General features: G+C 47.1%; 1 protein-coding gene across 9 annotated transcripts in view; it reads left to right on the top strand.

Moving 5' to 3' along the window:
• Window positions 1–21,351, top strand: part of POGZ (pogo transposable element derived with ZNF domain) — a 428,531-nt gene that overhangs the window by 289,258 nt on the left and 117,922 nt on the right. For 7 of the 9 annotated variants that reach the window (XM_078670252.1, XM_078670257.1, XM_078670253.1 and 4 more), the window contains exons 12-14: window positions 7,933–8,033; window positions 18,211–18,357; window positions 18,924–19,058. In XM_078670252.1, coding sequence (XP_078526378.1) covers window positions 7,933–8,033; window positions 18,211–18,357; window positions 18,924–19,058 — 383 coding nt within the window. The remainder of the gene's footprint in view (window positions 1–7,932; window positions 8,034–18,210; window positions 18,358–18,923; window positions 19,059–21,351) is intronic. The other 2 variants (XM_078670255.1, XM_078670256.1) reach the window with 1 other exon arrangement.

Here is a 21,351-nt window from a genome sequence, read left to right as displayed (position 1 = left end):
GTTCTGCAAACTGCCTTCCTTTCCTTGCCTCGGCTAATGCTTCCTCCCTCCCGGAAGTCCAGATGGCTAGAGTCGTGGGGCTGTAACATTTTCGCCTCCACTAGCGCTGCCCTCCGTTCACTGAATACAGTGTGTGTCTTGGCTCGGGCTACCTCTGCCCTGTGGGTCTCTGCAGAGTCTCTTCTTTCTGCCTCCTCTGAAGGTGCTCGTGTTGTTCTCCTTTATCTTCTCCGGGATGGCCGTGACCTTGCTTAATTTACGATCCGCTCGGCCTTGGATACTGCCGATTCCTTAGGCCGAGCTATGGCTGGTTCAGTTGCCTTGCGGCGCCATGCTTGGAGAATATCCGGGAGCGACTTGTTGATCTGCCCTTTGATGGGGTTCTTTTGTTTAATGCCCACGCCGAATCGACTGTTCAGCGCCTCCTTGCGGCCTTGCACCCTCCCCCTTAAGCCTGTATTACTCAGGTGCACGTTCATTTAGCATCCTTTAAGATGAATTGTGCTTTTTAAGCTAGCAGTAAGCCTCAGGTCTTCTTTTCGTATGTTCTTGGGTGGCTACCCTTTCATTTAGCATCCTTTAGATGCATTATGCGTTTTGAGCTGGCAGTAAGCCTACTGTGGCAGTGTTCCACAGATTGTGCCCTCTGACTGTGGGTTCCCCGTTGTTTGGGGTGTGACATACTCCAAGTAGGGTACTTTTATGCTTTATATAGCTCTGCTTTAGGTCAAATGGACCTAGGGATCCTTTGGGGCTCTATGTGTCCCCTGGTGCTCTTATCTTGCCATTGTACGTTGTTCAACTTTGTGACTTGGTGCTATCTTCCATACGTCATGGGTCGTCTTGCTTATATGCCTCATTCTCCTCCTTGGGAGGTTTTCATGGTGTTTTTCGCACATACAATGCGGCTGCCACCTGCTATTAATGCACTAGGTGTGCTCCTATAACACCCATGTTGCATGGTTGTGGCTCGTTTACCCTTGTTTGATATATATATATATATATATATATATATATATATATATATATATATATATATATATATATATATATATATATATATTTTTATATATATATATTTTTATATATATATATTTTTATATATATATATATTTTTATTTTTCACGAATGCCTCTTGCAATGGAGAGTCACACACGATGTCCCGCCCTCCGGCTTGTTTAGCAGTCAGCTTCTCAAGTGCGCGTTTGTTTTATGCAGCTTGCCAACGCGTTTCGGGGTCACAGCCCCTTCTTCCTGGGCGGCGAGTCATCACACAAGACACCAGCACTTTGATCTTCGCGAACTTTATTGACATGCCTGACTCATGGGTGTGTCAGTTTGGCGCCCATGGCATTGTGGGGCATGTAGTTCAAGGTGCCGGCGATTGTTTCAGTTTAAGATAGTTCAAGTATGTTTCCTCGCATTTCATTAATTTTTTAACATCTCTAAGTGAGTGCACACTTCTTGGGCTGACTAATGTGCATTATGGACATCGTACAGTTTTGCAGGCTGAAGGTTCAGAACTTGACGGCTTCATCCAGCTGGGACATTTCTTTTGCTCAGCCGGTGATGGTGCTCTCTCCCGCGGCTGAGGACCGCCGCGTAGTTAATTTTTCACGAATGCCTCTTGCAATGGAGAGTCACACACGATGTCCCGCCCTCCGGCTTGTTTAGCAGTCAGCTTCTCAAGTGCGCGTTTGTTTTATGCAGCTTGCCAACGCGTTTCGGGGTCACAGCCCCTTCTTCCTGGGCGGCGAGTCATCACACAAGACACCAGCACTTTGATCTTCGCGAACTTTATTGACATGCCTGACTCATGGGTGTGTCAGTTTGGCGCCCATGGCATTGTGGGGCATGTAGTTCAAGGTGCCGGCGATTGTTTCAGTTTAAGATAGTTCAAGTATGTTTCCTCGCATTTCATTAATTTTTTAACATCTCTAAGTGAGTGCACACTTCTTGGGCTGACTAATGTGCATTATGGACATCGTACCGTTTTGCAGGCTGAAGGTTCAGAACTTGACGGCTTCATCCAGCTGGGACATTTCTTTTGCTCAGCCGGTGATGGTGCTCTCTCCCGCGGCTGAGGACCGCCGCGTAGTTAATTTTTCACGAATGCCTCTTGCAATGGAGAGTCACACACGATGTCCCGCCCTCCGGCTTGTTTAGCAGTCAGCTTCTCAAGTGCGCGTTTGTTTTATGCAGCTTGCCAACGCGTTTCGGGGTCACAGCCCCTTCTTCCTGGGCGGCGAGTCATCACACAAGACACCAGCACTTTGATCTTCGCGAACTTTATTGACATGCCTGACTCATGGGTGTGTCAGTTTGGCGCCCATGGCATTGTGGGGCATGTAGTTCAAGGTGCCGGCGATTGTTTCAGTTTAAGATAGTTCAAGTATGTTTCCTCGCATTTCATTAATTTTTTAACATCTCTAAGTGAGTGCACACTTCTTGGGCTGACTAATGTGCATTATGGACATCGTACCGTTTTGCAGGCTGAAGGTTCAGAACTTGACGGCTTCATCCAGCTGGGACATTTCTTTTGCTCAGCCGGTGATGGTGCTCTCTCCCGCGGCTGAGGACCGCCGCGTAGTTAATTTTTCACGAATGCCTCTTGCAATGGAGAGTCACACACGATGTCCCGCCCTCCGGCTTGTTTAGCAGTCAGCTTCTCAAGTGCGCGTTTGTTTTATGCAGCTTGCCAACGCGTTTCGGGGTCACAGCCCCTTCTTCCTGGGCGGCGAGTCATCACACAAGACACCAGCACTTTGATCTTCGCGAACTTTATTGACATGCCTGACTCATGGGCTGGTGTCTTGTGTGATGACTCGCCGCCCAGGAAGAAGGGGCTGTGACCCCGAAACGCGTTGGCAAGCTGCATAAAACAAACGCGCACTTGAGAAGCTGACTGCTAAACAAGCCGGAGGGCGGGACATCGTGTGTGACTCTCCATTGCAAGAGGCATTCGTGAAAAATTAACTACGCGGCGGTCCTCAGCCGCGGGAGAGAGCACCATCACCGGCTGAGCAAAAGAAATGTCCCAGCTGGATGAAGCCGTCAAGTTCTGAACCTTCAGCCTGCAAAACGGTACGATGTCCATAATGCACATTAGTCAGCCCAAGAAGTGTGCACTCACTTAGAGATGTTAAAAAATTAATGAAATGCGAGGAAACATACTTGAACTATCTTAAACTGAAACAATCGCCGGCACCTTGAACTACATGCCCCACAATGCCATGGGCGCCAAACTGACACACCCATGAGTCAGGCATGTCAATAAAGTTCGCGAAGATCAAAGTGCTGGTGTCTTGTGTGATGACTCGCCGCCCAGGAAGAAGGGGCTGTGACCCCGAAACGCGTTGGCAAGCTGCATAAAACAAACGCGCACTTGAGAAGCTGACTGCTAAACAAGCCGGAGGGCGGGACATCGTGTGTGACTCTCCATTGCAAGAGGCATTCGTGAAAAATTAACTACGCGGCGGTCCTCAGCCGCGGGAGAGAGCACCATCACCGGCTGAGCAAAAGAAATGTCCCAGCTGGATGAAGCCGTCAAGTTCTGAACCTTCAGCCTGCAAAACGGTACGATGTCCATAATGCACATTAGTCAGCCCAAGAAGTGTGCACTCACTTAGAGATGTTAAAAAATTAATGAAATGCGAGGAAACATACTTGAACTATCTTAAACTGAAACAATCGCCGGCACCTTGAACTACATGCCCCACAATGCCATGGGCGCCAAACTGACACACCCATGAGTCAGGCATGTCAATAAAGTTCGCGAAGATCAAAGTGCTGGTGTCTTGTGTGATGACTCGCCGCCCAGGAAGAAGGGGCTGTGACCCCGAAACGCGTTGGCAAGCTGCATAAAACAAACGCGCACTTGAGAAGCTGACTGCTAAACAAGCCGGAGGGCGGGACATCGTGTGTGACTCTCCATTGCAAGAGGCATTCGTGAAAAATTAACTATGCGGCGGTCCTCAGCCGCGGGAGAGAGCACCATCACCGGCTGAGCAAAAGAAATGTCCCAGCTGGATGAAGCCGTCAAGTTCTGAACCTTCAGCCTGCAAAACGGTACGATGTCCATAATGCACATTAGTCAGCCCAAGAAGTGTGCACTCACTTAGAGATGTTAAAAAATTAATGAAATGCGAGGAAACATACTTGAACTATCTTAAACTGAAACAATCGCCGGCACCTTGAACTACATGCCCCACAATGCCATGGGCGCCAAACTGACACACCCATGAGTCAGGCATGTCAATAAAGTTCGCGAAGATCAAAGTGCTGGTGTCTTGTGTGATGACTCGCCGCCCAGGAAGAAGGGGCTGTGACCCCGAAACGCGTTGGCAAGCTGCATAAAACAAACGCGCACTTGAGAAGCTGACTGCTAAACAAGCCGGAGGGCGGGACATCGTGTGTGACTCTCCATTGCAAGAGGCATTCGTGAAAAATTAACTACGCGGCGGTCCTCAGCCGCGGGAGAGAGCACCATCACCGGCTGAGCAAAAGAAATGTCCCAGCTGGATGAAGCCGTCAAGTTCTGAACCTTCAGCCTGCAAAACGGTACGATGTCCATAATGCACATTAGTCAGCCCAAGAAGTGTGCACTCACTTAGAGATGTTAAAAAATTAATGAAATGCGAGGAAACATACTTGAACTATCTTAAACTGAAACAATCGCCGGCACCTTGAACTACATGCCCCACAATGCCATGGGCGCCAAACTGACACACCCATGAGTCAGGCATGTCAATAAAGTTCGCGAAGATCAAAGTGCTGGTGTCTTGTGTGATGACTCGCCGCCCAGGAAGAAGGGGCTGTGACCCCGAAACGCGTTGGCAAGCTGCATAAAACAAACGCGCACTTGAGAAGCTGACTGCTAAACAAGCCGGAGGGCGGGACATCGTGTGTGACTCTCCATTGCAAGAGGCATTCGTGAAAAATATATATTTTTATATATATATATTTTTATATACAGGTTGCCATGGGTACTCTTCTTCTTACATCTCCACCTCTCTTCGCTGCTGGGAGGTCTGGTCCTATGTCTCCATGTGTCTGGGAGCTTTTTCATTGCAGCACTCTGGATTGCCCTTCGTCTATGCGACAGGGTGTCTTTCAGTACACTTACGTGTACTTCGTTCATCTTCCTGCATCTTCAGCAATAGGGTCCCTTTTGCGTTCCACTCTCTGGGGTGGTACCCCCTCTTTACATTGCTCCCTTCTTGGTGTTCAGATACTGAGTGATTCTGTCTTTCTGTACGAGGATTAATTTTTCCTCCCTGTCTGAGGATGTGGTCTAGAATTCTGAGATTATTTCCTACGTTTATACGTCTGTTGGTACTCTGGTGCCACTTCCTTCCGATGTGCCCCTTTCAATAGGTATCACCCTATACTGTATAGGCTGTGCGTGCGGGACAGCTCTTCTGATGTCAGTCGTCCTAAGGTCTGCACCCTGCATATCTGTATTTCGTGTGTTTGTTCTCACCTTAGTCTTCAAGCTGTCTGGTTGGGCAGTCCTATGCTATTTTAGCTACGCTACCTTGTTGTCTCTGTGGCTGTCTGCTCTGTGAATGTTTCGGTAGTGGGCCGCATTAGCGTGCTTCAGACTGTTACTGTTCGCCCCTGTCCCCCCTTTGGTGACTGGGTGTGCACTTGGCGTGTTTCTTGTTACCGCCTGCACTTCTAAGACATTGCTCAGTTTCTACCTCTTGCCCTTTGGTTCCTGGCTGTTGCCTCTCCGGCCTTCCTTTCGTAGACTAGCCTGGTAGGCTCTGGTTGCATCTCTTCATGTTTTCCTCAACCTTTGGTTGGTGTCCACATAGTGCGCCATTAAGCTGAAAGCGGTCCCTCTTCCTCCTTTGTCCGGGACTCTTTTTTGTTTTGGTATATAGCTGGTGCCGTTTCTACATCTCATACTTATACGGGTATGGTGTAGCACCGTTCTGCAATTTTCTGGACGCCTTGCCTCCCGTTATCTTTTGCTCTTCCGAGCTAATTGGGTTGCTGTCTGGCTGTTCCGACACAGCCTTCCCCATTGTCCGTCACTGTTGCCGGCTCAGTGCTTGGGCACTTTCTGTTGTTCTGTTGCAGACCCACCTCCCCCTGGGGTATGGCTGTTGTTATCTATTCTAAGTTAAGGAATCTGCGACTACATGTCTCTACCAGATGTACAAGTTACTTACCTTCGGTAACGATGCATCTGGTAGAGACGTTGTCTAGCCGCAGATTCCTTAACGCCCACCCATTCTTCCTGTTCTGCGAGGACCTTGCCAAGTGGGTTTCTCCACTTGCCTCTTTCAGTTGCCATTGGTTTTTCTCTCACGGGTGCTCGTATTGTTGCGCCCCTTTGAGAATTGCCATTTGCGGCTAACTCCCTCCAATGAGCTTCTTTCATGTAAAAGGGTGCCTTTTGATTCACTTTATCAGGAGATTCATCTTTTTCGTCTCTTCTCCTGCTGCCTTTCCTCTCTCCCGCCTTCTCTTTTGACTCAGGGCTTTTGTCTCCTCTACAGTCGTCTTATTTGGGGATCTGTTGAGCTCTGTTTCAGACCTCCATTACTATAGGGGAAGTGCCAGTCTTTTCATACCTTCCTGCAGTGGTCTGTTATTCTTTCTGTGCTCCTTTCTTGCTGGACGGCACAGTTCTACATGGTATTCACAGTCTATTTCTGTCTGTTGAGGTATTCTTCCCTTGTTGCACTTGGGGAAGGGTCTTCGCTTCGCCGCGTTCTTTCTCACAGCTTTTTCACTTATATGTAGACAGTGTCTAATTCTGTCTTTTACGATGGTGTTTTGCACCATCTTCCTTCTTTATTTTACCGATTTTTCATCCTTCGCACACTGTTCCCATACTTTCACAGTTTTTGTTGGTGGCTTCGCGTTGTGCCGTGGAAAAGTTTCCCCGAAGAAAACGGACGTTAGCACGCAGGGAGGAACTTATATGACTTCGCTGACGTCATGTACGTGGACGACGTCATGGCGGGGTCGTCTGGCACAGTCCCCCGGCGCGCAGAGGTGCTGCTGCAAAAGAAATCCGGATCCAGTCTGATGCCTGGGGATATTCTAAGTTACGGAATCTGCGGCTAGACAACGTCTCTAAAAGATACACCGTTACCAAAGGTAAGTAACTTGTACATTTTCCATAACAAAACTTGACTAGAAACCATGGTATTTCACATATGTAACTTGACATGTTGACATCCCAGATGATCTTGATTTCCCTCCTCCTCATTCCTCCAAACCACCTTACTCCATTTTTAATTTCTTTGTTCGATTTGCTCACTATTGAAGATCCATGATTCCCAAGGCAGACTTTCTCTTGATCCAACGTACCTCTCTAATCTGTTTCTGAATTCCAGTTCAGTCTCCATATATGAAGTTGTTAGTTCATATTTCTTCCACATATAATGTAGATCATGCACTTGCACAGGGGACCTGGTTGGCGGCAGGGCCCTGTGCACTACAATTGAACCTACACCCGTACCAGGCATAAAGTGAGGACTTACCATGTCAAAAGTGGCACTTCCTCACACAGGCTTATAAAAATCTGATTTATGAGCGTTTAGGAGGATTTAGTGGGGTAGAGCGAGGATACGGCAATGAGTACTTCAACTTTTCCAAACCCTGCTGAGCTTATCCAAGGCACTAATAAATTATGATGAGTTGATATTTATGTTCGTTTCACAACTATGTTAGGACCTTTAATATAGAATAAAATGTCTGTAAATTGTCATTTCTTAAAAGTATTGCTTATTTACAGTATGGGGGCCAGCCTTATGCTAGTGGTAATGAGACTTGTTTTCGGAATAATATATGCTTTATAAGAGTAGTGTTACCTGAATGATTATTGCTGTGAATTTCCACTGAATTGTTAAAGGTAGGATCTTAACAGTGACCTGCAGTCTGTCTCCTTCTCACTGCTTTTTCTCTTTGTAGCAAAATGCAAGATTTGCGAGTGGGCCTTTGACAATGAGCCTCTTTTCCTTCAGCATATGAAAGACACCCACAAGCCCGGCGAGATGCCCTACGTGTGCCAGGTATTGTTCCAGCTTTCTCAGCATCACTGGCATTTCCGTCATTTTAATGCAGCATTGTTTTCCTGTTGCTGCATCAAATGATGCAAACGTTCTTAAATATAGATCCATTGCTTATGTGAGTCCCTGTTTAGGAGTGAAGTGGAATTTGTGATAAGCCATGCCTATTACAGCGTAAAAGTTTCTTCACCACTGTGCCTGTGTTCTTGTACTCCCAAGTATGAATGTAGCTTTATTGACACTTTGAATTGCTGATCTTCATTAAGTTTTCGAGACTATTATAGAATTTGGTAAAGCAAACGAAGACTGGTGGTACCTCTTTGCAATGGGCAGTGTCACTGCTTATTTGCAAGATAATAGGTAAGGTATGTAAGGACTTTTTTTCCTGGAGGAACTTAACACCTCCACAACAGATCATATGGTCTATTTTCTGTTAAAAAAAACAAAACCTTTAGTCATGCTTTGAAACCTGCTTCCTCTAGGCACAACTATGCCCTCACACATGACAGAACTTCTTCATGTGTTTTGAGGGTCTTTTGGGTGAAATGTCCATCTCCTTACTATTTTTATTGCCAAGTGCAGTGATCCAAATAAATGTAAAAGCAACTTGTAAGGGCAGAGGTGGTAATCAGCACCTCTTAGGGTGTGCCTTATTGTAATCAGACTATGATGACCCCTGTTTCTCAAAATGCCAGTTACAGTCCAGAAATGTACATACAGGACTGTGGGAGTCTGCTTTATCCTCCGGTGTCAAAATTTCAAACTCTAAGCTAGATATCATAATACCAGCTGCAACTTTAAAAATCACTCATGTGGAACTATGGGAGCTGGGGTAAGATGAAGGTCGTCTGAACTGCATTGAAAAACTTTGCTGCCCTGTCTTTTTTTGTTATGCATTTGCCATGTTTTTTACTTCAGTGAACCATCCCTACTCTTACCTGAGTTTCTGGTTGTTGCCTAGCAACAGGTTCTGTCCTGGCCCAGATCTACCAAACATCTTGCAGTCATTTGTGCTGGACCACTGCTATATCCACTTGCGCCAAAGACCTATGAGATCATTTGTTTCTGTTAAAAAGTGTGCACAAATTAGACACCAGTAGCAAACTTTCAGCTAGCAGCTAGCCCATCAAATTGGATGCAGAAATTTAGTAAGGACCTTCTGTGTGGGTGGTGGAGTAATAAGTAAATACATTCCTTTGTTTACTAGAAATGTAGCTGCTAGGAGGTAGTCTACTGTGTTGTCCTCTGTGGCACTGAGACTGCTGAGTGAGCAAACCACACCTAGCTCTAGATTGTGTTACTTCTGTCTCTCATCTTTGTGCCATTAACTAAGCCTTTATCATTATAAGCCCAAAGTCTTTAAGTCCACCCGAACAGAACTAATTAGGATAACATTTGTCTTTGATGATTGAAGGGAGGCGTTGGATTCCCCGTGTGAGACGGTGATTGCTTCCCAGTACCGCCTCATTCAGCTGGGTTGTCTCCTTCGGGTCTGCTATACTTGGGACAGGTTGTGGAGGAGGGGCCTTATTGCTGACTGCCTGCGATGTACAGATGCACAGATGCACCTAGCAACTTTCTGCACACGGTCTGGGGCTGTTCAGGACTCGCCCCCTTTTGAAGCCGTGTCTTTGATTGTTTAGTGGAAATGTTGGGCCTGTCTTTGCCATAATCTCCAAGGTGCTCCATACTTCACATTTCAGATTACATCAATGGAGACCGATACAGATGGGCACTCTTGTGGCTGGACCTTACTGTGGCTAAGGGAGACATTGCAAGGGTCTTGAAGGATGCACTAGTCTGGAGGGAGGGTTTGGACCATTGCCTCTGCCTTGAATGTCATGTTTACATTGCCACGGGCGGTCCACAGAACTATTACAAAATTTGGGAGTGCTGGGCCGACTACCATGGGAAAAGGCGGGAACCATGTCCCCAGCTGGAGAGAGCCCTTGCGTCCGAGTTCATAATGTTTACATCCTGATGGCCGCTCGAAGTGGGGGTGAATGGGGAGGCTGGGTAGTGTGGAGCACATTTCTTTTTCCTTTCCTTCTTTCTCGACCTATGGTCAGAGGCAGTGCTAGCGGTGGGAGTCTTGTTGTAAATTTGTATGTAATGTTTATGCTTTGTTTTGTGGTTGTTGTTTTATAGATGCCGGTTGTGATCAGTTGCATGGCAAGTCTAGACAGCTTGGTTAATTTGATTATTTTATTGTCAAATTTATTGTTGACTTATTATTTTTATTGTATTGCTCTTTCTTTTGCAAAATCTATTAAAAAAATCCTGACATAAAAATAACAATTGTCCTAAGCCTATTGAATAGATAATCTAGTGCCTTGAATTTGAACTCTCTGAAAATATTTGGGATCATATCTCAGGCCTCGGTGACGATAGCACCTTGTGGTTTCTGTTTTATATTGTAATTTTGACTGTTATTTGTACTTACTTGTAAATAAGTAGGCTTTAGCGCTGGCTATACAGTGATTTTGATTGATATTTACTGTAACTCTCTGGATCTGACTTTCTAATCGCACATCTCCTCCTAGAGTAGTCCTTCACTGCAACCTGCTACTTTGCTAGCACCAGATTCCTAAAGGTTGTAACCTATTTATCCAGCTGAATTCAGAAGTCTCTTTCTGGTCCTGGGAAACCAACAGTAACGGTTGCGTGTTACAGGACCCAGAGAAAATTACTAATACTAGCACTTTGCGAGCTTAGAAGCTCAACTTGTCAATGTGAGATACATTGCCTGTACCCCCAGACATTGTAGCAGGTATCCTCGTGATATTGTAGGTTGCACTTCCAGGATTCTTGAATCTTTCCAATATATGGCTGTCATGGCAATAAATTAGTTTCTTGATTTACAATCCCCCAGTGGTCTTGTTTCTTGCTGAAGTGAACAAACTGCTTGTAAGTAGAACGCAAGCTAAAATGTCCACATACAGACAAGACTAGCGTGATCTCTGTGTAAGAATATGAAAATGCGTCAAGTTGTGTATTTTTCACAGATGGAAAGTGGCCTCCTTCAGCTTTACTCATTATGCACTTTTTGTGTAATGTAACAACAGTGTTGACATGGAGTGTAATGCCCAATCACCTGTGATTAGTGTTGCTTCAAGTAATGCTGTATAAAAGGGGGGTCCTAGGTGGCGCACTGCAAGATGGCCTCACTATAGTGAGGCTCTGCCCGGCTGAGCCAATATCCGCTAAATATCCGCCTGCAAATACCGCATCTGAAGCTCATGAAGAGCACTCCGCACTTCTGAACTATTCTGCCTGCATAGGAGGCGGTTTGGGGTGCTCCAGACTCCTGTGGCGTCCGCACAAGAGGTGCGTTTTTTAAGGCAGCGTATCCACAAAATGGCGGCACCCGCGAGGCCCTGAAATAGATGTTTGCCTGCTGCTGCTCGTGCCCCTCATATCCGTTGGGGGCTAGCCGGCCAAGTGTGGGGCAGGAGCAGTGAACTACTCGTTGTTTGGCGCTCTCTGGCGGATAGATCCTTGGGTTGCTGGTGAGAGGAGGCGGATCGGGCTCCTGCAGCCGGGTTCGGAGCTGCGGCCGAGTGCCCACGAGACGGAGACCTGCAGGAACTGCCGGGCCTGGAGCAAGGCTTGAAGAGGCACAAGGGTGACGCTGGCGTGCCGGGCGCTGGCAGCGGTGAGTGGGTTGAGGCGGCCCAGGCCAGTAACTGGAGGCGGGTGCAGGCCTGGGCGCGGACCGGTGCCTGTGAGCCGTTGCTTGGCACCGGTGCGCACAGGAAGTAAAGGCGGTATCGCATCGAGGCCCAGTGAGGCGGAGGCCTGGGCGATATCGTTACCATTTGGATGTTGACTGCTGGTCCCTGCGTAGTGCCCTCTTTATCACAGCAGTGGGCTTCCTGGACAGTGGCTGGCTGCCGATGTATACTCTTCTGTGGGTCGCCTGTTCTGTCCTGGGTCGTTGTTGATACCGCCCTCCCCGGGTGAGCTTCTCTGAGGTGGCTGACTTACGGGCCAATGTGGTGCACGCTGGAGTGTATCCATTTCTGAGCTTGGCGCCATTCTCCCAACGAAGTGCATGCAATGCAGTACGAGAGGTGCTAAATATGCTCACAGCGCATTGACAGACGAGTCTGGTGCACCAGCTAAGGTTGATTCATAGCGGTAGCGGAGATGGGTAGAGCGGACAAATCTCAGCCTCGCCTCGCGTTTGAGGTGCGAAAAAGCATGAAAACCCAGCAGAAAGCGGCCTCGGACTCAGAGCAGATGCTCAAAGCGATGCTGCTCCTGCACTTGAAACCACGCTATTGGCTATGCAGCGCAGTCTTCAATCCATTGAGGGCACAATGGCAGCGGTGAATCACCGCCTGGATCACATGTCCGCGCAGCTGGAAAAGCAGAACACCCGCATGGGGGAGGTGGAACAACGGGTATCTGCGACTGAGGACGGCCTGAGCGAAGTCAATGGGAAGGCACTCAATATGGAAAAGGTCCTGGCTCTTATTCAGTCCAAGAATGAGGACTTGGAAGCGTGGTCCCGGCGCAACAACATCAGAGTCACGGGGCTGCCGGAGTCAACCAATGTGGGTAGGATGGAGACCTTTGTGGAGAATTTGATCAAGGGCATTTTTGGCACGAGCGGCTATCCACCATGTTTATCTTCGAGCGCGCACATCACTCGATCGCAGCGAGACCTGTCCCGGGCGTTCCACCTCGCCCAATCATTGCGAGACTGTTAACCCCTTCGACGCTGATGACGAGCTGGGCTCGTCATGAGGTAGCCTCCTGCTACGCTGATGACGAGCCCAGCTCGTCACGTTAAGTGCGCTTTCGCAAATCTCAGCGTACGGGCGGAATTCCGCCCGCACGCATGCGGTTAAATAATAGGGATCGTGACACTGTTTTTTCGGATGGCCAGGAATAAGGGTACTAATATCCACCAAGGTAACACACTTGCTTTCTTCCCTGACTTTACGGTTGCTGTGCAGTCCGCCAGAAGGGAATTTAGTGCCGTGAAAATGTTTCTGCGGGCAGAGGGGGGTCCCCTATGCGATGTTGTATCCCGCTCGCTTGCGAATTGGTCCCGATGGAGATTCAAAAATCTTTTCTAATCCGAATGCGGCCCTGGAACATGCCAAACAACTGAAGCACAGACGGCGCGAGTCCAGCACAGTACCAGACGGTGAGGAACAATAAGGGAGCGGGACAGCATTCTGTTACATTGCTATTCCTTTCTCCCATTCAGAGGCACTAGTTGTACAATCTACTGTAACAATATCTAAATGTTTTTCCATATGTTAGACACTTTGTCCGCTCTAGTGCCTGCGCGCCCATTTCAATGCTAAACATCGGTGTGGTCGTGTGTATAAAATATTGGCCCATGTACTAGACCTGCTCAGCCATCTCCTAATCGATGGGAGATTAGTAGTTCTCCATTGCCCGCCAACTGGGAGAACCCCACATGCAACTGTTTGATTTTTCTCTTTGTTGGGGTAGGGTTACAATTCTTTGGGATAGCTTTGGCGAGTTGGGGATGCTGGAGTGGGCCGGGGGTTGGGGGATTGAGGCGGTGGGATTTGTACGGCACTGTTCTTATATGGTAAATCTGCAACTAAGGTACAAACTGCTTGTATGGGCCTCTGTGGAAAGCTCTATGGTTCATGTGTTTCACCAACTTGTCTCATGCAATAGCGGGCACACAATATGGGATTTATTGCACTTGTTTATATCTCTGTATGACTTCACTTAAATGAGTGGTAAAGTACGGTTATTGACCTGGAACGTACGGGATCTTTATACTCCAAAGAAAATCCGATCTGTCTTGGCGTATTTAGATAGGATGGATGTACAAATTGCCTTTGTGCAGGAGACTCCCCTCACTGCAGCCTCAGAGAAAACAGTGGGTGCACGATGGGCGAGTGTTAGAATAGCATCCTCTTATTCTTCTTGTGCCCAGGGTGTGCTGATTCTCGTTAAGAAAGGGGACCCATGGACTGTTATTCGCTCAGAAACAGATGAGCATGGCAGAATAGCACTGGTATATGGTATGCTGGGTGGCAGGAGTGTGTTGTTGGTCAACATATATGGCCCAAATGTTGATGAGCCAGCGTTCTTAGTGGACGTATGGCGCCGTATCTTGTGGTTTGCCCAGGTGGAACTCCTCTGGGGCAGTGATTTTAATGTTTGCTTGGACGTGGCTCTGGACCGATTGGGCAGTAGTGTGGTGCGGCCTAAGCAGGCCTCTGAGGTGCTTTTGGGGCTAATGGATGCGGGAGGTCTGCATGATGTGTGGCGTGTGCAACATCCTGGAGAGCGTGAGAGCACCTTTATATCTTCTGTGCATGAGACGTGGTCGCACATAGATCTCTGGCTTCTTACGGCGAAAGCCTGCACCTGGGTGGTGGGGGTCAACCATATGGCTAGAACGCTGTTGGATCACTTTCCGGTGGTTCTTGAGCTACAAGTTCCTACATGCGAGAGACCGCCTTTTGCGTGGCGTCTGCAGCCGTCCTCCTTCACGGACCCAGTTTTTAAACATGACATTGGGGAAGCAATACGTAATTATTTCAGGGAAAATGCGGGTTCCGTTGAGAGTGCAGGGGTACTGTAGGAGGCCTTTAAGGTGACCATCCGAAGTGTCTGCATGGGTGCACAGGCCGGGGTATTGAGGGACCTCAGACGTAGAATCCGTAAACTAGCTGCTGAAATCTCGACGCTAGAGCGGGAGCATGACATGCGCCCTTCCCCGACGAGGCTGTCAGCAATACGGGATCTTGTGACTGAACATAATGATACAGTGGACCAAGATCTGGTGCACAGATCTAGGCAATGCACTGCCCTGTATTTTTGGGAGGGGAGAGACCAAGTCGCTCTCTTGCTCAAAGATTAGCGGCTCCACGCAGTCAGGAATGCATTACGGAGATGCCGGATGAGGAGGGGATTGTGCATTACGCTACGCCTGAGATTTGTGAGATTTTCCTCCGCTTTTACTCCAAACTCTATGCGAAACGGGCAGGGGGGTCAGCTGGCGGACATACATTCTTATCTGGAGGACATCGCACTTGGATGGCTGTCTCAAGGTCATAGGGAATATTACATTACACAGCCATTCGATGTTGAGGACGTCAAATTGGCTATTACGTCTCTGCCCACCAGCAAGGCTGCGGGTATTGATGGACTCCCCAGTGAATTTTATAAGGCAAATCTGGACAATCTGGCACCAAGGTTATTGGCGGGTTATGCAGAGGCAAATGACACAGGGCGTCTCCCACCCACTCTCAGAGAGGCACTCCTCGTGACTCTTCTGAAGCCCGACAAGGATGCCAATTGGTGCAAATCCTACAGACCTCTTTCGATCATTAATATTGTCGCAAAGATCTTGGCAAACATGATTGCCGACAGGCTCCAGCCGCTGGTCCCTCTCCTCTCTTGGTCCTTCCTTATCAATCTGGATTTGTGCCTGCCAGATCAACCTCGCACAATCTGCGTATGGTGTTTGCCACTCTCCACTACTTTGAAGCAGACTTTCAGGCGGTGCCGATGCTGCTTGATGCAGCAAAAGCATTCGACTCTCTTCAGTGGGAGTACATGTTTGTTGTGCTGACCAGGATGGGTCTTCCCCCGTTCTTCCTTCAATGGATCAGGGTGCTCTACACGGAGCTGGTTGCCGGTTCGTGTCAATGGTTCGGTGTCGCCGGCTTTCCCTATTGAAAGAGGTACGCGGCAGGGGTGCCCCTTGTCACCTATGTTATTTGCCTTGGTGCTGGAGCCACTTGCTTGTAAGCTATGCCAGCGGCATGCTGCGGCTGCATTGCGTTTTCGGGCAGCGGCCGCTTGTCGTTGTATGCTGACGACATGCTTCTGTATGTGCACGAGCCTGCTACCTTTCTACCAGAACTGCTTCGCGAATATGTCAAATTTGAAAGATACTCTGGCCTGGGGATTAATTGGGCGAAATCTACTGTGTTCCCGTTGACAGCTGGTATGCGGGAGGTAGAACTGGACTTCCCGTTTACGTGGACGCAGGACTCAGTGAAAAACCTAGGGATCTGGCTGCACAGAGATCCTGATCAAGTCATTTCGATGAACTATGCCGGGTTATTACTCGGATCACTGATCAGGCGGAGCAGTGGGCTCTGTTGCCTCTTTCGCTTGCTGATCGGATCGTGGTGCTCAAAATGCCTATTTTGCCCAAACTTCTCTATCTCATCGTGAATATACCTATCCGGTTAAATGCCTCGCTGTTTAAAACGCTCCAGTCTGCTTTGTTAACATTTGTTTGGGGGGGGGGGAGCAAGAAGCCCAGATGTAGCTGGGATGTGCTTGTTCAGCCTTTTGATAGGGGGGGTTTTGAGGCCCCTGATCTGCGCCTATATTACTTGTGTGCGCAGGCCCAGTTTGCGCACAACTGGCACTTTCCCCAGCGATTCCTACCTCACACAGCCATAGAGACAGATGCGGTTCTTCCATTGCCTCTTGAGGCAGGAACACTCTTGGGTGGTGGTGGTGGGGGGGCCTAGAAACCAAATTAATCCTGTGCAATGTACCGCTTGGGCCTGGAGGGCTCTGACAAAAAGGGCACAGCTTCCCTACCTCTACGCACCAAAGTTGCGCTGGCTGCGCACCTGGATATTTCGGCGGCACAGGAGCGGTCTGCACGGAGTGTGCTGAAAGTTGCTGGGATTATCCAGATGGGGGATCTGTACAGGCAGGGCAAGTTTTGCTCGCTGCCGGATGTGCAGGGCGGACGGGCCAATGGCTTGATGTTGGGATTCACCAATGTGCGACTGCGGCAAGCGTTTAGAGCCATCTACCCAGACTTTCCGACTGAACCAAAAGCACTGCAGGCGGTGCGGGCGGGGCAAGAACGCAAGGGCCTGATAACCAAGCTATATGGTAAGTCTATGCGGGAAAGGGAACTGGGGGAACACCCTTTATATCTTAAATGGAATGCGGCGCTGGGGTCCCCGCTCTCACTTGAACAATGGAATTTCTGCTGCGCGCTAACAGGTTGCCTCACGGCGAATTGTAATCTACGCATCATTCACTTTAAGTACTTGCACCAATTATACTATACCCCGCTGCAACTCAGGAGGTTTGGTCTGCGTGATAATGCGTGGTGTGTGCGATGTGGACAGGCTGATACTAATTTTCTGCATAAGGCGTGGCAGTGTGCAGGAATCTTTGCATTTCGGTCCCGGGTGGTGGGTGTCCTTACAGATGTGGTGATGGAACCTGTGCAATGTGCTCCAGAGGTCTGTCTGTTGGGTAATGTGCAGAATCTTACCATGCAGCCGGTGCCTAGTTGCGATCTCGACTCTGCTAGCTAAAAGGGCAGTGGCGCAGTGTTTATTTATTTAATTTATTTATTTATTAATAAAGTTTTATATAGCACGAACGTGATCCCGAAGGATATCGGAGCGCTTTACAGTTGGGGGGCAAAAGTCACTCCTACTGGTCAAAAATGGATACGCGAATTGATATATTGCAGAGACCAGCTCAATACCTACACGAAGGAGCTTCCGGAGGCCCAGCGGCCTAAAGACTTTTGGGCCCCACTCACTGCATATTTGTTGTGCCACCCTGATCTGTAAACTATTACAGCTATGTGCATTGACTAGGAATGCTGGAGTTGGGATTCTCTCTATGTTGTGCCACTCAGATGTATCCATGCAGCTTTGGATTCAGCCACTGAATAATGTATGTCATCTATTGTGCCGGGTGGGGAGGGGGTGAGGAGGATGTTGTTTTTCAGTGAGATTTGTTCTGAGTTTTTTTCTTTTTTTCCTGTAGGACTGTCATTGTCTATATATCAATGAGGAAATTATGCTTGCGACATTATGTATCATACTGATATCGTTGACCCAGATTTGGGTGTCTATGTATTACTGCTGCAAGTCATTCAATACATTTCTTTTAACGAAAATGCTGGATAAAAGGATGAGGTTATCAGATCAGTTTGTGGATTGCTACCTGCAAGTTGCTAGGTCCTGTTTACGAGGGTAGTGGCTTCTCCTTTCAAGGATTTTCCAACCAGCACATTTACTTCTAACTTTCCTTCATCCTGAGTGATGTGTTGGGGAATCTAATGTAAACATTGTGTTGCAGAAGTCTTACTAGCTGTTTGCGCTTATTGTTTATTCTGTTGCTTTGCTACTCTTCTTATTGGAACAAGTTGCTCAGTGTGAAATATTATCTATTTCAGGTATGTGGGTATCGTTCGTCCATGTACTGCGATGTTGATACCCATTTCAGAGCTACACATGAGGACACTAGAAACCTGCTCTGCCCCTATTGCCTGAAAATCTTTAAGAATGGAAATGCCTTCCAGCAACATTTTATGAGGCATCAGGTACAGTATTGAACTTTAGGGCTCTACGGCCGTGTAATGTTGACATGGTGCATTTAATATAAACATTCTGCCACATTTTTACTTCCTTTATTGTTTTCTTGCTCTTGCTTTACACACTGCTGCATGGGGAGGTCTAAACAGTATTTCTTGTTCCATATTAGGTGGCAACAACAAAGCCTAAAGTGCAGATCACGTGAGGCAGAGGTGCAAAATATATACTGTAGTGTATATGGGGCTAAGGTGAAAAGTGAGACTTTGCAGAAAACATTTGGCATGCGTCCAGGCTGTTTTATTTTACTTTCTCTTGCTTAGTACGCCTTTGCCAGGGAAGGTCAAAAACATTATTTGAAAACCAGAAAGCAAAAAGTGCAGAGCCCATGCGAGAGATGCAAAACACGTACTGTAGGGCAGTAGATGTGGCCAACTGATACTCTGTATAATACATATGGTATGGGTTCAGGCTGCGTGAAAGTCATCTAATTTTCCAGTTATGTTCTCGCCTCTGTGTCTCTGACAAAATTAATGTGATTCTGTTGTTCTGTTTTCTTCACTACTTTCTCCTAAAGAAGAAGAGTATCTACCATTGTAACAAGTGCCGACTGCAATTTCTGTTTGCAAAGGACAAAATTGAGCATAAACTTCAGCACCACAAAACGTTCAGAAAACCCAAACAATTGGAAGGGTTAAAGCCTGGGACGAAGGTAAAAAAGTGAAAAGCAAGCGATTTAACTTTTTTTTTTTTTTAATGTGAAAATGATTCTGTGCTAGATATATCTATTGTGTGTGCTCTACGAGCTTTGAGGAGATAAATTGCCTCTGGGCTTTATGGAGATTTGATGGCTAGTTTAATTATTTTGTATAAAGTGGTTTACAAGACCATATATCACAAAATTATCTCCCTTCTCACCATTGTGTCATTTCAGTGGAATTCACATCTTCTGTTTTTTATTTTTGTATGTTTTAAAAACTTGAACACCTGAATTGTTTTTAAGGCCATGTCCCCTGTATTTAAAGTTCTCTTTAGTGGATCTTCCTTACAATTCCTCAGCACTGAATGATATTGGCTATGAACACAAGCAAAAAAAAAAGAAAAATCAGCCAATTTACTAGGAAAGCTGATCTTAAACAAATCTAATGCTTACTTATAACTCCAAAGTACGAGTGGAACCCATCAAAGGTATTTTTTAGGTGGAGCCTAGAAGCGCGCAAGCACTGCTCTGCGAGTCATATAGTATTCAGAACATGAACTTCAAATCGGCTCATTGGTTGTTCCGGGTGCCTTTCTAAATTCCTTACTTCTGATAGGTAAATTGTGCCCATTTTTCCCTATTTTGGTCTGTCGTTCCCTCCCCTAGGGACTGGCCCTATTAAAGGGCTCATTTCGTTTTTGTCCATTTCAGTTTGTTTCACCCACAATTTTTTCAGATTGCCTACCTCTAGTCCTCTAGGACTGCAGCTGTGTCTCTATTCCCAGTGGTAAATACTCATTCTAAGTCCTCCAGACAGTGCTGCTAGCTGCTTCTCCTGTCCCATCGGTAACTGCTCCATCCTCTAGACAGAGCTGCAGCTGCTTCACTGGTCCCAGTGGAAGTTGCTCATTCTTAGTCCTCTAGCCAGTGCTGTTAGCTGCTTCTGCGGTCCCAGTGGTAATTCCTCATTGTAAGTCCTCTATGCAGTGTTGCAACTGTGTCTCTGGTCACAGTGGTAATTCATCATTCTAAGTCCTCTAGACAGTGCTCCTAGTTGCTTCTCTGGTCCCAGTGGTAATTCCTCATTCTAAGTCCTCTAGGTAGTGCTGCTAGCTGTTTCTCTGGCCCCATCTAGAATTCCTCATTCTAGGTCCTCTAGGCAGTGCTGCTAGTTGCTTCTCTGATCCCAGTGGTAAATCCTCATTCTAAGTCCTCTAGTCAGGGCTGCTACTGTGGTGCCATTGGTAATTCCTCCTTCTAAGTCCGCTAGGTAGTGCTGCTAGCTGCTTCTTTGGTGCAGTCGGTAATTCCTCATTCTAAGACCACTCTAGGCAGTGTTGCAAATGTGTCTCTGGCCACAGTGCTCCTAGCTGCTTCTCTGGTCCCAGTGGTAATTCCTCATTCTAAGTCCTCTAGTCAGTGCTGCTAGCTGCTACTGCGGTGCCGTTGGTAATTCCTCATTCCAAGTCTTCCAGACAGTGCTTCTAGCTGCTACTCTGGTCCTGACTGAAATTCCCATATTTGAAGTCCTCTAGGCAGCGCTGCAGCTGTCTCTGTTCCCAGTGGTAATTCCTCATAACATAACAAAACATAGCATAGCATAACAAAACACAACAACACATAGCATAACAAAACATAGCAAAACACAACAAAACATAGCCAGTCAGTCAAATTTGCTTTATTCGAGGTAAAAACTCATAAAAGCACAGTACATTTAAAACCGTTTTCATTCTTGATAAAAGATATAAAATATATTTACAAACTCCAATACATTTCCTTATTATCCATGTTACATAAAAGGAACAGTAGTTACATATTGGGACTTTAAAAGAATGAAGCATTTTGACTTTACTAATATTAAAAAACCAACGATAAAACATCAATAAAAATAATAGTACGACCAATGAGGACCCATCAACATGGTCAAAACATTCCTTGTAATTAGCACAGAGACATAGAAGTGAAGGCTTGATCTCAACCAGCCTACTATCATGCTATCAATTTCCTTCTGATAGCCCATGCCCATCCCAAGAATTTTGCAACCGCCACAGATACAACCGGCTGGGTGCTAGTACAGATTATTCTTAAAGCCACCTTACTCTCTCTCGTGCCGAGCAATCTACACATCGCCTTTAACCAGACACGACGGGGTGTTGAATATACCCCCACAAACAAAAAGAAGGTGGGCAATGGACTCAATGCCATTATTACAAGCTGGGCAGATATTGGAATTAGCTTCTGCCCATCTTCCTGTTAGCGATCTAATTGGGAGCGACCCCACTCTGAGCTGGAAATAAAGTTTCCT

Source organism: Lissotriton helveticus, chromosome 12 (genome assembly GCF_964261635.1).
Source record: "Lissotriton helveticus chromosome 12, aLisHel1.1, whole genome shotgun sequence".
NCBI classification, from domain to species: domain Eukaryota; kingdom Metazoa; phylum Chordata; class Amphibia; order Caudata; family Salamandridae; genus Lissotriton; species Lissotriton helveticus.
The sequence above is the reverse complement of the archived record's forward strand: the minus strand, read 5'-3'. Positions and strand labels throughout refer to the sequence as shown.